At 34.8% G+C, this 17,620-nt stretch overlaps 2 protein-coding genes across 3 annotated transcripts; both read left to right on the forward strand.

Moving 5' to 3' along the window:
- Window positions 1-797: 797 nt before the first annotated feature.
- LOC122595250 (phospholipid:diacylglycerol acyltransferase 1-like) lies at window positions 798-6,198 on the forward strand. The gene is made up of 6 exons (XM_043767585.1): window positions 798-1,306; window positions 2,349-2,571; window positions 3,000-3,283; window positions 3,815-4,127; window positions 4,381-4,640; window positions 5,602-6,198. The coding sequence occupies exons 1-6, from the start codon at window positions 864-866 to the stop codon at window positions 6,083-6,085; spliced, it is 2,007 nt and encodes a 668-aa protein (XP_043623520.1). The 5' UTR covers window positions 798-863; the 3' UTR covers window positions 6,086-6,198.
- Window positions 6,199-7,425: 1,227 nt separating this feature from the next.
- Window positions 7,426-16,213, forward strand: LOC122595862 (polyadenylate-binding protein-interacting protein 3). Of its 2 annotated transcripts, none has more exons than XM_043768324.1 (15): window positions 7,426-7,621; window positions 9,388-9,464; window positions 10,018-10,337; window positions 10,446-10,582; window positions 11,045-11,235; window positions 11,495-11,672; window positions 11,772-12,005; window positions 13,055-13,128; window positions 13,264-13,333; window positions 13,452-13,485; window positions 13,976-14,289; window positions 14,816-14,959; window positions 15,062-15,160; window positions 15,248-15,310; window positions 15,759-16,213. In XM_043768324.1, the coding sequence occupies exons 3-15, from the start codon at window positions 10,055-10,057 to the stop codon at window positions 15,786-15,788; spliced, it is 1,851 nt and encodes a 616-aa protein (XP_043624259.1). In that variant the 5' UTR covers window positions 7,426-7,621; window positions 9,388-9,464; window positions 10,018-10,054; the 3' UTR covers window positions 15,789-16,213. The 2 variants fall into 2 exon arrangements, with proteins under 2 accessions (XP_043624259.1, XP_043624260.1); XM_043768325.1 differs by having other exon boundaries at window positions 9,391-9,464.
- Window positions 16,214-17,620: the final 1,407 nt, after the last annotated feature.

Raw genomic sequence — 17,620 nt, forward strand, 5'->3', positions numbered from 1 at the left:
GTTTTTTTTTGTAATAAATTCACTTAAGGGCAAAACTGTGAATCTTGCCAAGTGGAGGGACCAAAAATGTAATTTTCTCAAAATTTTATTTTTTTTTTATTTTAATCGCCACATGTCAACTTTTGTTTTATTTTTTAATCAAATGAATTATGTATGTATTCTTAAATAAGTTTGTGGTTTATTTAACCCCGACCTATGAAAACATGCCTATTCATAACATATTATCTCATAGTTATTGAAATATCATTATTAATATTAAAAATATTTCATATTCATATTTTTCAATTATTGTTGCATATTACTCAATTCTGTTGACTTTATTATGAAATTCCTTTAAATGTTTTTACCATATCTTTAACTCGAGACTTCCCACATATAAAACTGGGGTTCAACCACTAAGTTATAGCGAAAAGTACAATTTAAATACTTCATCTGTCCATTTTAGTTATCATGTTGACTAACTTTCACCGTAAATAACTTTGATTGTGTCATGTAACATTTGATATAAAATATATGAATAGATTGGGTTTTTAATGTACTTTTCGTTCATATAAGTTTTATCAACTACTATATACTAGAAACAAAGTTATTTACATTCAAAATTAATCAACCTGACAACTAAAATCGGACGGGAAGTAATATTTAGTTATTTACAAACAAGTTAATTTACTGCCCAAGCAATGGTAGCCATACTTCTACTTTTGTGGAAAGATAAACAAGAATAAACTAATGATCATGCCGGGCCCACGTTCACACGACCAATCAATCCTACTAAAACCTTCCACATAATCTATTCAAAATGTCATCACCACAACTCTCACCGACCGCCGGAATACCACCGTCTCGGCGGCTGCCCACACAAAATGGCCACACTAACTCGAAGAAGAAAACCAACCCCAGAAGACCAACAACAAAACCCAGATCCAACACATGATTCAGAAGACGACAAACAAGAAAAGATAAAATCTTTAAAAAAAGGCAAGAAAAAAATCAAGAAAAACTATTCTTGTATTGACAACTGTTGCTGGTTTATAGGATGTGTGTGTTCAGTATGGTGGCTGTTGCTGTTTTTATATAATGCCATGCCTGCCAGTTTTCCGCAGTTTGTGACGGAAGCAATATCTGGGCCGTGGCCTGATCCGCCAGGTGTCAAGTGTTTGAAACAAGGATTGAAAGCGAAACATCCAGTTGTGTTTGTTCCTGGGATCGTCACAGGTGGACTTGAGCTTTGGGAAGGGCATCAGTGTATGGATGGTTTGTTTAGGAAAAGACTTTGGGGTGGTACTTTTGGTGAAGTTTATAAGAGGTATACATACACACACATATATGTATTTATATATAGTTTAGTTATACCATAGGTAGTTCCGTAGTTATAATAACTGTTTTTTGTTTGTTTGTTTTGTTGTATTATTTAGTTATACTGTTGAAATCGATCCGGAAGTATTAGATGACGTTTATTTATGTTCTTAAAGCACAATTACCTTTTGTATTAATTTGGTATTACGGTGTGTGGACGTCGGCTGACTAATCCATGCGGTCCGAGTCCATTGGCATATAAACTTGAACTTTGTAAAGCTTTCATGATTAGTGGCTACAAAATGGTTGTCAGTTTTTTCTAGAATTTTGAAGTTTTATATTTGAATACAAAGACAGAAATGTCTGTTTTGGCCACAATTGAGATGAAGTTTATATGGGCCACGGGATAGGATGTTTTCAACGGTTATTGAGTAGAGTGCAATAATCTGTTGTTAGAGTGGTTAAGGTTAGGTCTAACTATTAGCAAATTATGTAAAGAACGCAAGTTCGCACCTTAAGACTAAAGAACCTTTTTGCATTTTTACCATCTACTCCTTTGATCAGGTAGATTTTATGGTGTTTTTTTTATTGCTCCCCTTTTTATCATCTTTCTTTGATAGGAATCTTATAGGCTACACCATCTAGGCATTGATCACTAATTGCTCAAACTGAGCTGAACTGGGATTAGCAAGCAGAGTTTGCCCTAAACAATGTGAAGTGAAAGTTACGATTTTACGCATCTTTGTTTATGCTTTAGGAGTAAATCGAAAATTTGGTAATCAAAGGTTGTTATTAGTATTAGTTTATGAACGGCAAGTCAAAAGTTATTTGATTCATGTGATGCTTGAACATGACCATTCTTGATACGTGCAACTTAAAATCTATGCCGTGATTGCAGATTTCACATTAATGAACACTTTGTTATGTCTTTTCACCTATATTTCTTATTATCGCTTTGTTTTTAGATGGATGGTTATATGTATATCTTTAGATCGGAGCTTTAGGTGCTTGTATAATTAGGTGAATTATGGGTAGTTGTGGATACATTGCAGGCCTTCATGCTGGGTACAACACATGTCGCTAGACAACAAAACCGGAATGGATCCTCCAGGTATAAGGGTCAGGCCTGTAAGTGGACTCGTAGCTGCTGACTACTTCGCTCCAGGATACTTTGTATGGGCTGTTTTGATTGCTAACTTGGCTCGTGTTGGATATGAAGAGAAAAATATGTATATGGCATCATATGACTGGAGACTTGCATTTCAAAATACAGAAGTATGTCTGCTTTCTGTTTAACCTTTACATGGAATTTTATTGCCTTTGCTTCTCATCAGAGGTGGCAAGCCTGGGTAATCACTCAAACGGGATCTGAGTTGAAACACACTTTTTTCAAGCTTGTATATCTATTAATTATTATGTATGTGTTATAAATGCACAAAGTTTTACGGTAAATTAATCAAGCCCTTAAATATGACTACAAAACATCATTTTCCAATAATAATCTAAATATTTTCAAAGGAGTAACTGGTTGTGTACATCAAGAAGACTATAAATGACGTTCTAACCTGTAGTCCTGTACCCCTTTTATCTAAGCTTTTTGATTTGAACCATTTAAATATACCCATATGGAGCCGTTCATAACTAAATGGATTGAACTTTGCCACTTTCCAAATAAATTAAACGTCACAATCTATCTTTTGAAGGTAAGAGACCAAACTTTGAGCCGGATAAAGAGCAATATAGAACTCATGGTCGCTACAAATGGTGGAAATAAGGCGGTTATCATTCCACATTCAATGGGTGTCATCTACTTTTTGCATTTTATGAAATGGGTGGAAGCACCAGCTCCAATGGGTGGTGGAGGTGGACCAGATTGGTGCGCTAAGCACATCAAAGCAGTGATGAATATTGGTGGACCATTTTTGGGTGTCCCAAAGGCTGTGGCTGGGCTTTTCTCTGCTGAAGCCAAGGATATTGCATCTGTCAGGTTTTAACTTAAACTTTAGTAAGGCTACTTCGTCAGCATCAATTCGAAAATCATATATAGGTGTCAGTCCCGACTCATTTCTCCATGAACATGCAGATTTGGGTTGTGTTCCACCTTAAATTGGCAACTAAAAATATAGATAAAAGGGAGATGGGCCAAACGGGTTGGAAGTTTATCAATGTCCATTCTAAATGCATACAAATTTCTAAATTGTTTTACTAAAAAAAGAAATAGATTATAATCGTCATAAGTTGGTTCTGTACTCATGAATCATGATTAACACATTAAATGACTATAATACTTTTTTTTAGAAATGGAGTCTTGGGCAAAAAATGCGTTAGAAGGTCAACCTATCCAGTACCAATGCTCATTTGACCCGTTATCTTCCACTCTCATATTGTTGCCTTTGATGTATTACTGTAAAAAAGTATCATAAATCATGCACATACAACAAGCCATGTTGATATGCGCTTGTCTTTTATTATTGTTGTTAACTTCATTGCATATTTATGGAACCTGGATTGATTGCAGGGCACTTGCACCAGGTGTGTTGGACTCAGATATATTTCAGATTCAAACTTTGCAACATGTTATGAGAATGAGTCGCACCTGGGATTCAACTATGTCCATGATACCAAAAGGTGGGGACACCATTTGGGGCGGTGTTGACTGGTCACCTGAAGAAGGATATTCTCCTAGTAAGAGAAAACATGGAAATGACACCCAGAAAGAGTCTACAGGTGAAGTACGTGAAGCAACACAGGCAAATTATGGAAGGATGGTTTCCTTTGGAAAAGATATAGCGGAGGCACCATCTTCAGAGATAGAGAGGATAGAATTCAGGGTAAAGTTTATGGTCCCCATCAAGTAGAGGTAGTTAAATGGGCAGGTTCACAGTCAAAATACGTAATTTTTGCGTGGGTGAAGTCGGGTTGACCGTTGACCTGTCACACTTTTTGTCTAAGTCTTTTTAAATTAGTTAGGGTGCCATCTGTGGGCTTCTATTTTCAAGGATTCTCTTATAGATGTTGTCCACTGAATGAAAATAGTCAGCTAGCTAGGTATAAACATGTACTAAAGTAATTGTTAATGTTTAGGGTGCTGTCAAGGGTAACAATGTTGCAAATCATACATGTCGGGACGTGTGGACTGAATACCATGACATGGGATTTGGTGGTATCAAGGCTGTTGCTGAGTACAAGGTGTATACAGCTGGAGACATCGTGGATTTGTTCGAGTTTGTTGCCCCAAAAATGATGGAACGAGGCAGTGCTCATTTTTCATATGGCATTGCTGACAATTTGGACGACCCAAAATATGCACATTACAAATACTGGTCCAACCCGTTGGAGACAAAGTAAGAACCTTCTAGCATATTTGTTGTCTTAATGAAATTTGACTATCTGTATTATTCAACTACGGAAAACATTAACTCAAACTACCTCTATGAGCATTCGTAATCGTTACCCCACAACACATAGATGTGGCAACGCGGGCCGGTAATGGATTAGATTGTGTGTTTTTTTGGTCAGTTTGGGTTGATCCAGCAACATCTTTTATCCCGTTTTTAATTTATATACTTAATTTGATGATACTTTTAAAAATCTTTATTGTTAAAATATTTACCTAATTGTTTTGGATAGAAGCATTCAGGATGTTGTAAACATCTGAATACGCTTTTGGGTGGTCGACGGTCGATCATTTTTCTTGTTAGACGATTGTTTTGGCTATACCCATCTGACCCAGATTAATCAAATATAACCCATCGAGCTCATTTTTTTGAGTGATAGCCTTGATGTTGACAGGTTTCCCCATCATTTCATTATGTAATCATTGAGGATATTTTAGCTGTTTGTAGAGAAGAATAGTTTCAAGTGTTCAATCTATTTGTTTGTGACTGAATCATATCGGGTTATATACATCTATAAACGAGTCAAAGGGGTAGAATGATAAAAGTTGGTTTTAACGAAATGGGTGGAATGTCACCCATTATCTTATTGCATAAATTTCTTCAATTATTCTATTAAAAAAGTTGGATTATCATTAAAATATGTAATTGTTGTAAATCTTAACCATATCATATAAAAACTGTTGGATTATTATTATAAATATAAATACTTGATCTGTAGTTAATCTGGTTAACCTTGTCAAACTCATGTCTAAAAAGTCTTTTGTGGCCTGATACCCAACCTGCCGATTTGACTAACTCTAGCTATTCTATTGACATCTTGTCATTTTATTCTTGCTTGAAACTACACACAGGGTCAACAATTTCTTTTTGTTTAAGAATTGAACTGCATGCTTCTGTTCATTTTCAGGTTACCAAATGCTCCTGACATGGAAATCTATTCAATGTACGGAGTTGGGATTCCAACTGAACGAGCATATATCTATAAGTTCACTACCGCAGCAGAATGCTACATACCCTTTCAGATTGACACATCAGCAGATGATAAAAATGAAGATGGCTGTTTGAATGATGGAGTTTATACAGTTGAGGGTGATGAAACCGTCCCAGCATTAAGTGCAGGATATATGTGTGCAAAAGGGTGGCGTGGGAAAACCCGTTTCAATCCCTCAGGAATCAAAACGTACATTAGGGAGTATGATCACAACCCTCCATCTAACTTTCTTGAGGGCCGTGGCACGCAAAGTGGTGCCCACGTCGATATAATGGGTAACTTCCAATTAATCGAAGATGTCATAAAAGTCGCTGCTGGAGCGACAGGTGAAGAACTGGGAGGTGACCAGGTTTACACAGAAATATTCAAGTGGTCTGAGAAAATCGACCTGAAGTTGTGAAATCTTGAGGTAGATTCAAACAAGATTGTGATTTGTGAAGATACAACTTTAAACTTAAATTGTAAGGGATTTGATTATCCCTTGTGTACATTATATATTCAGAAATTTGTTCATGGGTGGTGTATTATTTTTTAGCATGTCCCTTATTTAAACAATCACAAAGAAATGTGTTGCTGATTAGTAGTAATATTCTTAAAACAGTTCTATGTTATATCACAGGTTTAGTTGTGGACAATTTTCGACGTCACTTGATCTATGTTATATACTGGTCATTGTTCAGTTCCCTTTCAATTGCAAGGTTTGCTTAAACATATGAATGAAATCATTCCAATCTGTTATAATTTAACTTTTGCTCGTCGGGTTTCTTGTTTATCAAAGGCTATGACTAATACTTAGTAAAATATTATAATTCATATTTAAAACAAAATAAATGTCTCTATATCTTCATATTCGAACAATAACTAACATTTCATCTATTCCTTTTTTAAATAAAGACCAACAATAATATCAAATCTTTTAATGGTCAAGGTATAGTCAAAGGTGTAGTTTTCTATATGAATTTTCTAATCAAGGAATATAATTTATGATTTTTGAATTCGGTATTAGGATAATACTAAAGAAAATAGTAAATAATACGATGCTGATTTGTATAGGACCGAGATCGATTTTTCACAACCGGTACCATTAAAATGAGACACTACTAATTTTACACCGACCGGTTATTATTTACATATTTATTTAATTATTAGAAAAATCATAATGATAATATTAAGTTATTTACATTAACAAATTATAACTAAAACATCATTAAAATAAACTACAAGATGTGATATTTTATATAAATAAAGCAAGATTGTGATAAAATCTATATTTTTAAAAAAAATATTACTTGACATTACTAGACATTTTCCTTTTAATTATTTATATTTTATTTAATTATATTATGACATCATATCTAATTAAATTTTGATTTTTTCTATTTCTTCATTAAAAATCTTCATTTTTAAATATTTTAGTTTGTTATATGCAAATAAGTTGCATGTTTTCTTTTAAGTTATATATGTATTTTTTATTATCGGACTATATTATATTTAAAAACATTTTTTTTTATCACGTAGTTAATAAGTTAGTTTATATATAAAAAGAAAACACCTAAGATAAATCTACATGATCTTAATCTCAAAATTCGAGAGTCAAACTTGATTCACATGCTAAAAGAAAAAGCACGCACCATACAACGTGAGATATCGATCAAAAATCCTTCCCCCTGTTGTGGTAATGAAAACCTAAACCCTCCTCGGGGTAAAAAAAATAAAAAAGAACAATTATATGATCACACTCACACGCTTCAACTCCAATTTTACCAGTAATAAATAAATAATAATAAATTAATATAACTATTCGATTCATTCAATTTCACTTCCCATTTCTTCTTAAAAAAAAAAAAAAAAATTCACCCAAAATATATCAGTTCTATTTCATTTGCATCAATCAAATTCACAATCATTTCTTTCTCCGCCCACACAGATCTTTCCGGTAATTCCTTTTTATTTATTTATTATTATATTATATAATTTCGTTACACACATATATGTATGTATGTATCTATCGCTGTATAGATTTAGTTACGGTTTCACCCGCGCATATGATTGGATCGGTTGTATGAATATGATGTTATGATAATTATAGCTTAGATTTTACTATACTGATTTTCTATATTTTAGTTAGACTTTATGATGTAATTAGTTGATTAGGGTTTTCAGAAGACCTATGGAAGTTCTAGGGTTTTCTAGGAGGTGGATTAGGAACGAGTTGTTGTGTTCCAAGCTATATATGTGTATACCGGTGTGTGTGTGTGTACTGACGCACACACGTATGTGTATGCTTAGTTACTTGTTTATGATCGAAATGCTAAGAAGAATAACGAATGGATTTTGCTAGTTGCTACGGTGTTCGTCGTATGTTAAGAGCATTGTTTAGTTAATTTTTATGCTTGTTGTGTAATTTTTCTGCGTTCTCTCAGTTGAGATAACTTAGCCGAATGAGTCCTTTCTAGATGTAGTGCTTCTTCCCCTCCGTTACGTATTGTACTAGTGGACTAGGATTGACCTGTAATATTAAGACGAGAAACCTATAGTTATAAACTTTCGCTCAATACTAGAATCGATAATTGAAACATAGCAACATAGGCTGCAATAATCGAGGATGCAGGACATAAGGAATCGTTCTATTTTCAAAAGTTACCTTCTACAAGTATAGTTCTCTTCCCGATCATGAATCGTGCGTATTTCTCTTAAAACTGAGACTAAAGTAAAGTCAACTCCGGCATCCTTTTAATAGGTAAATGCTTCTTTTTTCTCCTGAAGTTGTCTTATAACTGTGTGGAATTGGGTTAATATGGTGTTGCATAGTAGAGGTGAGAGCTTTGAATAAACTATACACATTATGCAATTAATATCATCTTTTTTATAGCTTATAACTTTATATATTTTGAGTATTTGATTTTGAAGATAGCATGCAATCACATCACATGACATGCATTTAGGTTTTAGTCTGCTACGTGAATCGGCACTAGTAATTTCTCATGTTGATTATTGTTTCTTTTAACCATGGTGCTTGGTAGATGGAAGTGAATGTAGGTAATGTGAAGGCTACTTAGAGGTGATTTCTTTATGCCTTATGAGAAGATGACAATTCTTTTAGATTTGATGGTAATATGTAGTGGGTAAGCAGATCTATAAGTAAACACATAAGCTGTGATATCCTAGATGATTGTTTTTAGATGATGCAAACTATAATTAAAATAAGATTGTGTGATCGTTCAATCATTAGTTCTACTATTCGCTTAACATTGATATCTTCCAAGAGATAATGGATTGTTGTATAGAAATTGAGGAAGTCGGTGAAAATCTATTTAAGCTTTTGATTACTTTTGGATCAATTCTCAATCAGCTATATCTAAACAAATTGGTGGAGCATTCTTAATGCCTGGTAGTCATTTAAACAGCCTGGAGTGAAGAATTTTAATAAGGTTGTAAAATATGTGCTACATACTGAGCTTTCAAATCTTGTTCTTTATAATAGCGTGTGTTTGCTACTTCATTGCTGTTGGAAAACTTTGACATCTCAGTCATTGACTACTCAATATTTATCAAATTGATGATGTAAGGAATTAAAATGCAATGATGTCTGTAAACGTATAGTGCATGATGGCTGTTGATGATGGTGATCATCTGGCTAGGTTATTTTGTAATATATGTCTGATTTTTCCTTGTATTTTTTTTGGCTCTGTTGTCTTGAAGAAGTGGACGGATCAGGAAAGCAACCAAAGAACAAGGTTCCAAGGGATTCACAACCAAAGAAATTATCAGGATTACAGGTACGCCAACAATACTTATCCTAAAGAGAACATTTACAATTTGTAAACGTGGATACTAATGATTATTTTAATGATGACGGGATTAGCAGTATTAATAATATCATAAAAGTTACTATAATAGTGATATTATGTTATTCTACTACATATTTTCATGTGCTCTATAATTTCTCCAATATGTGATACTTGTTAAAAGTACACAGAGCAGGAGATAAATAAACAAATAGCAAAAATTGTATGTTGTCTCCCAGTTGTGGAGGACGGTTTATAATGAGGTATGTGGGATTTGCTTATAGTTGGCATGCAAAGTTATGGATAGCTAAAGGGGTTTACAGTTTCTGAATTCGGGAATCTAAGTGATGTAGTCCTAGGTCCAACTTACATTAAGATCATTTATCTAACTGCAAGTTGCCTAGAAAACCAACATCTATTTATATGTGATGGATGCCAACTTGCATGCAATCAGTGTATTTCTCAGTGCCAAGTGCCAACTTGCTACACTTACAAGTAATTTCTTTCTTATTTTGGTTATATAACCCGATTATTTACTTTGCAGTACCTTATTCGTGGTAAATTTGAAGTTCTGTTCAAGAATGAACCCGCAACAAGTTGCACAATCTAGATCTTCTGCAAATGGATTTAATCGTAGAAGAGGTGAAAAAGAAATGGGAGGTAGAGTGGAAAATAAATCTCAGCCTGGAAAATCAAACTTTAGCAGAACGGTATCTGGAAATAATGGGGGAGTTGAAAGTCCATCACGTGATCGTCTAGTATATGTAACAGCATGCCTTATTGGGCATCAGGTGGATGTCCAGGTCATTGATGGGTCTGTCATCTCTGGAATATTTCATGCCACAAATGCTGAGAAAGATTTTGGTACCTTATAGCTTTTGTATAGTTGTTGAAATAATGCATGTTGATGCGTCTGACCTTTGTGTGCTTGATCTATGCATTATGACGATATAATCGATTGCCATCTTGCAGGAATAATCTTGAAAATGGCTCGTGTGACCAAGGCTGGTTCGTCTCGAGGACAGAAAAATGTTTCAGATGTTACACAAAAGCCCCCTTCTAAGACCTTAGTAATACCTGCCAATGACCTTGTGCAGATTGTAGCTAAGGTTTGCTTAATGTTATTGTTGCATTTTTATATTATATCAGATCACATCTCCTTTTCTATTCATATTTTTTGGTAGCCCATATGTTTCCTATATACATATTACTCTGCAATATTTTGTAGTTTTGGGGATAACTTAATGTAAAGTATAGATTCGTTTTGCACATGGAGTTTTTTGTTGTAAATTTTGAGTGGGGATTGGTAATAATCAACAAACAATGGGGTTCACCCCTTAGACCCCAGACATTGGTCGTGTTCAGCTTCAATCGGCTTATACATGTGTGTGCACTCCCCACCTTTTAACCCATATATGAACTCAAATTGAATTTCCGTTGGTTTTGAGTACTTATCAGCCAACTAAAACGATTGATTGCACTAATAAATTACGAATATATTGTACGTGTTTGATTGTTGTAGGTTTGGGCGTGTTTAGTTGTTTACTGATGATTTTTTTTTAATTGGCCAGAGTGTCTCTGTAACTAGGGATGGATTTATGAATGAACTTCAGCATAATCAACTGCATGACATTATGATAGACTCGTCTATTTCTCAATCCCGGCATGTTGACTTGGAGAGAGAGTTGGAACCTTGGGTCCCTGATGATGATAATCCAGAATGTCCTGAATTGGACAATACATTTGACAGCCATTGGAACAGGTCTGACCCCTTATTGATCTATCTATGCTGTAAATTAGAAATTACCAGAACTAATATAGAATATTTGGTAGATTTTTCCTATAAATAAACTTAGAAGGACATGTAAAAAACCCCCTTGTAGGTGGCGTCAGAAAGTGTTATGAGAGGAGTTAATCTGATTGACGACATTAGCCAACATGCAAGATAATGTCATATGTAGATCATTCTTATCAAGTCCTTTATTTCTCACAGTCTACCAACTATACATTAATTTTATTAGGGGATGGGATCAATTTGAAGCAAATGCAACATTATTTGGAGTGAAAAGTACATTTAACGAGGAGCTCTACACAACAAAGCTGGATAGAGGTCCTCAAATGAGAGAGAGAGAAAGAGAAGCTTTAAGAATAGCTAGGGAGATCGAGGGTGAGGACACCCAAGATCTTCATTTAGCTGAGGTAAGGGAATTGGCTTTAGATAAATCTTGTATGATTTTCTTTTTATTTACTGTTTGTATTTATGAATTCTTACAACTCTTTATGTTTTCTTGTAATTAGGAAAGAGGTATCCGTTTCCATGGCAAGTTTGAACTTGACGAGGAAACTAAATATTCATCTGTGTCTCGCGGGGTTGATGATAGTGGTTATGCTGAAGACGAAAACATTTTGGATTCACAAAATAGTGAAACATTTGGAGATGTTTCTGATCCTATGATGAACAAGTCATTCACTGACTTGACAATTGGGAAAAGTAATAATGAATCTCAATTACCATCGAGCTTTTCAACACTGGTATGTATATGAACATCTGAATTTATAAACAATAAGAGTTCTTGTCAGGTGTCAGTGCTACTTTAATTGAGCCAACCCCCTCCCCCCCCCCCCCCCCCCCCCCCCCCCCCCCCCTCCTCTTTCTTTTATTACTTATTAAAGAACAACTTCCTCACTTACCACCATGTTCTGCCTCCCCTGGCCATTGTTTGTTGTTTTTTTTACTCGGGCGACTTACAAGTTGATGCGATTCAGAACGAGTCAGTCAAGAACTCACCACTCAGGTCCGAGTTGGGTATGCTTACGAGTTGTAGTATCGAGTCGTCTCATTTTGTGTGTTTTGACTCGACTCATATGAGTCTACTCATGTCTTGTAAGAGTCTAAAACTATGTTGTATCCTATGTTGTTAATAACGGTGGTATGTCGGTTAAAATACCGGTTCCGATACCAACAGTGGTATTTACCGATATTTAGCTTTTTAAATATCGGTCTTAACGGTCTTAATACAGATTTTTTTTTCTTTTCTGTTTTTTTGGGCCCAAAATTAATAAATACTTAATAGTCCAATCCTAAATAAATAAAAGCCCAATTTTCCAGCCCTAATTCTAACATAAATTTTTTAAAAAAAAGTCCAGCCCTAATTTTCCACTCAAGGGATCGATCAGAAGGGTTTCTCCTCTGTGTCTTTACTTTTCAAGCGATCCATCAGTTTCTCTGTCTTCACTTCTCTATTCCATTTCAAATACTTTTAAGCTTGACTTTTAATATTAGTATTAAGTATTATTATTTTGGAATTTATATATATTGCATAATATTATAATCACCGTTATACCACCGCTATATCAAATATCGGTCCTCAACCGTTATAACCGATATTTGAGTATTAACAACATAGGTTGTATCTGATAATAACTTTGAATAACATAAGGGGCTTTTCATGATTAACGATTTGTTTTTCTCGAATGACGTCGGTTTTACTAAGTTAATGACAAATGCACTGGCTAACTATATAGTATGATGAGCCTTAATTATGGTACTTTATGATATGTCAATATTCCATGTCATGCAGATTGAGGTTCAATCTTCTCATTTGAACACCAGCACTGATTTCCTTCCATCTAGTTCTTTGGATGGTCAAACCAGGTATCTATATGTTGGCTTAAAATTGTTTTAAATTGTTTTGTTTTATGTACAATCGGCTGTTATTAACCATATTCTCCTGAAATCTGATCATGCTATTCCTCCTTCAAGTTTCTCACTAAGCCTTTGTTAATCCAGTATACAAGACAACCAGGTTAATCAACAACATACTGTACGTAATACCAAAGAGGATATCGAGAAGCACATGGTATATTTTGTTCTTTAATCTTCACCTAATTACTTGTTTAAAGGTCCAGCTGTATGCTACTAGCTCTTGTTTTACTTGTAGTAGTTCCTGACTTTGTTTTTGTGTTTGTCTGATGCAGCTGTATGAGCGAAGCCAGGCTTCCAAATTTGAGGGTTAGTATTTTATTGCTTTTGATGGTAACATACTTTTTGTCTGGTTGTCATTAACTTCATATTCTGACTTACCTTGTTTAATTAATATGAGGTCATGCTTACTTTAGTTTGTCAATATCTTCTCTACTTCCAATTTCCTGTCCCATGAAATTCACAGCATTTGCCTTTTCGAACACACGATGATATTTATAATGCTTCCCCTTTTTTTTGGCAGTTCTTGAAACACTAAGTACCTATTATAGTATTCTCTTATTCTTATATGGTTGTCCCACTGTAATCTTCTTGCTTTTGATTGCTAGCCCCCTTGTGTAGGATGGATTTTGCAAATTTAACTTCGTTGTTGCTTTTGTATTGTGATTTAGTATCAGTATTTTTAAATGCTATGGGACATTGGGGTACATTATTGTCTAAGCGGGTTAGTGTCACTTTGAGAGTGCAATTTTTTCTAATTGAGTTACCTTTTCTGATATCCTGTGTTTCCATGCCACAGAGACATCATTGGGGTCATGTAACGAAAGTGGTGATAAAGGACCTTCAGTGACTGCTAATGTATATGCACCCTCCAATATGCCGTCTAAAGCTCAAGAAACGAAAAGCTTTAGTGAAGTATCAGAGGGTACAGCAGTCTCTGTAAAGATCAATGGACCTGGAGTTTCTCGTGCACGCCCTGCTAGCTCTGCTTCATCTACTTCAGAATCTGGCAATGCTGCCCCGCCTGCAGCTGCAAGTGCTCCTGGATTATCACCTAGCTCATCAATGGGCTCCTTGACTTCAGAAAAGTCTACATTGAACCCTCATGCAAAGGTTAAAATATAATATCTATTATACTATAACTTGTATCTAGAAGTGGCAAAATAGGCTGGCCAGGACTCAGGAAGTTTGGGACCTTTGGCTAATAAAATGGGGTAGCATTGTATGGGTAGGGTTAGGTTGACCTTAAACACTTTATGCACTTATTAGAAAATAGTTCATTTTGGGTGTAATATATGATTAAAAAGTTACATAATCAAGATATTATCTTATCGTTTTAAATAATTTGGTTTTGAGATTTACTGCTATACAAATATATTTTGGGTGACTCGACCTGTCTAACTGGGATCTTTTCAAGTCATTTATTTTAGCTTGGCCTGTTTGACGCGTTAAAGATAATAATATAACCCTAACAGAGCCGTTCATGAGTAAATGGGCTGAAGTTGCCTCTTTTACTTGATTATCATGGTAACAACTTATCACATTTGCTAACAAGCGGCACTTGTTATCCAAAGAAAAGGTTTGGTTTGTTTTGGAATTTGGAACTTTATCTTCCTTAATCTAGATTTTCCATTTCCAGGAGTTTAGACTGAACCCAAATGCCAAAAGTTTTGTTCCTTCGCCGGCACCAGTAAGAGCCGTATCTCCAGTATCTGATGGCTCCTTTTACTACCCAGCTAATGTAGGTGGTCCACATATGCATGGAATGCCTGTTGGCATCGGAGTAAGTTCAAGTTCCAACTAGTTGTTTCCTCTATCCCGGACATTGATGTTTTTTGCAATCAATTCAAGTGTTGTCTTTGTCTTTGAAAACTTACCTTTGTAGATGGGACCCTCTTTTCCTCCCAACCAGCCTGCTATATTCGGCCCACAAGGAACGCCTTTGCCATCCCAACAGGCATATTATTCTCCAAATGGTCCTCATGTATGCTGTTGATTCCACTCGTTCACTTTTATTTATCGGAGTTGAATTTCTCGAGTTTAATCTTACATAATACTGAATGTTATACAGTACCCGCATCAGATGCTTCTCAGTCAACCGCGGCAGGTGGTATATATACCCGCTTATCCTCCGGTAAGAGAATTCACTTTGACTTTGACTTTACTCTGATCATGTGTTCCAGTTTTGTACACATCGTAACACCAACCAGAAAAAAACATGGTTTACAATTTATAATGGCATTAGTTATAGTGATTTCTAATTGATAATACCTAGAATATGACAAAATATTACGAGTATATCATTCTAGAGCTGGTGTGATTTGTGGATACGTGCTGCTTTAGAGAGAGGAAATGCATATGGTTTTGTCTGATAAATGTAATATATGAAAGATGGTGTATGTGCGGCCGTTCTACTTAAAATCAGAAGTTGTAGTTTTGATTGTGAACTCATGTTCTGGGTTAGATATGAGAAAACATATTAGTTGATAAAACAAAATAAATCAGGGAAATCTCAAACGAAAGTGCCTACAAAATAACTAGTTTGTAGGTTGACTTCTCATTTGGTTTCTTTGACTTGACAGGAAATGCCATATAAAGGAAGAGATTTTTAGTTTGGTCTAAGAAATTGAGCTGTTGGTATCTATCAGATCATGCCATGCTGATGAAAAATGATAAAAGTTTTTGATAAAAGGAAGACAGCAAGGCGATACGAGATTTAACAGCTCTTAATACATGATCTTCACAAGGGAAAAACAGCATGGCCGTAACCTTTGTGGAATGCCATCTTATGACTAACAGACGTTTGTCGAATGATCTTCAAGGATATGTGTTTTTTATTTTTGGGTGATATTTTCTATTAGATTGTGTTATTGGAACTACAAAAGTGGAAAGAAGGTACATTTTTACATCCTTTGGTTGCTATCTAGTGTTGTGTTATATTAGCTGTCTGGATTTGGAGTCTGCAACTTTGCTTGTATTGTATGAATCTCTCTTTCTCTTTCTCTCTCTAACGTGGAAAATTAAAGATTAAATGCAACGATGTCTGTTTCAAACTTAGAAACATATAATTGAAGAATAGCACATGGTGATGCTTCAGTCAAGTCATTCTTTAGGTTTAGTATTTTGGCTTGTTAATTGGTTGATATTATTGATGACCAGTTATGTAAAAGTGAATGGATTAAACATTTAAACAATAGCTACACAATCATCCATATCACAGAAAATGGAAATTGTAAGTCAAAGATTTGGAATCGAGGGTCCGTCTCTGGTCAGGCGGGAGTTTTAGTATTAGTTAGATAGGATCTTGGGTTTGGATTGCGGGTAATGAATGTGATGGAGATGGATGGATGGCGATATGACATTATAGCAAGTCTAATGAACACAAGTAGCATTTCAATATGACATCAATGTCCATAGCGTTTAGTAATTTGTTGTTGAAATTGATTTTTGTGTTGTATATTATGCAAGAGTGTAATTAGTACATACGACAATAATGTTAAAATCCTGTAATATTAAATATTAATCTTTTATATACATTCACACTTTGATATTAAATGTTGGTAAAATCTTATTGTTTTAGTTTTAAATCTTATAGAACGAGATGCGACTATAGTAACCCGTAAATTTTAAGGAATAGAACGTTACAGTAGAATTGTTACGTGTTAATATTGCTCAACACAATAATTAAAATCTAGAAATAAAAAGAATAATAATGTTTATAGATACAGATTTAGATACTTTTAAATATGAAGATATATATTCTCAGTTCTAGGTATATCCTAAATGCTCGATAAGGTACGTATACGTGAGAAAAAAATGCTTAAGAGATAATCATAAGACTTGTTCAAAATTGCATGATCGAGGAAAAATTAAAATCCCGAATTGTGGGCTAATTTTTGAGAGTCCCGGGCTTATATAACTCCTCCTTTACACAGATCGACTTCTACTTCTAGGTTATTCCTTGATATTAATTCATCTATGATCACACGTAGAAGATAATTAATACGTCTCTTAAAAGAACAAATTGTAGTAAGGAACACCACGATCCATCTGTGAAGAATTATTTAATACTTCTAGGTTCGTTCTGAGACTTTTCTTGTTTTTAAAATAAATTAATTGTTTACAATTTGCCTTGTTAACTTTTTGTTTTTTGACGTTGTGACGGACAATCCATCGGATCATCTTTATTTTCCGCAACAGGATCCCCACCCACCATTTTAAACCCATTTCACATAACACATACACTAACAATTTCATGTTTCTATCATTCAATCCCGTTATTTTCGCCTCACCAATCCCCACCACCCGCTCTCTTTCATTCCAAACCCGCAGAACATCACCTAATTAATGTCCCCCTTGCACAGATCACCACAACCGGCTTAAGGAGGTAAAACCATCTTGTATCATGTTTCCTTTTTTTTTAATCAGACATTTTACCGAACAA

Source organism: Erigeron canadensis, chromosome 4, assembly GCF_010389155.1.
Source record: "Erigeron canadensis isolate Cc75 chromosome 4, C_canadensis_v1, whole genome shotgun sequence".
NCBI classification, from domain to species: domain Eukaryota; kingdom Viridiplantae; phylum Streptophyta; class Magnoliopsida; order Asterales; family Asteraceae; genus Erigeron; species Erigeron canadensis.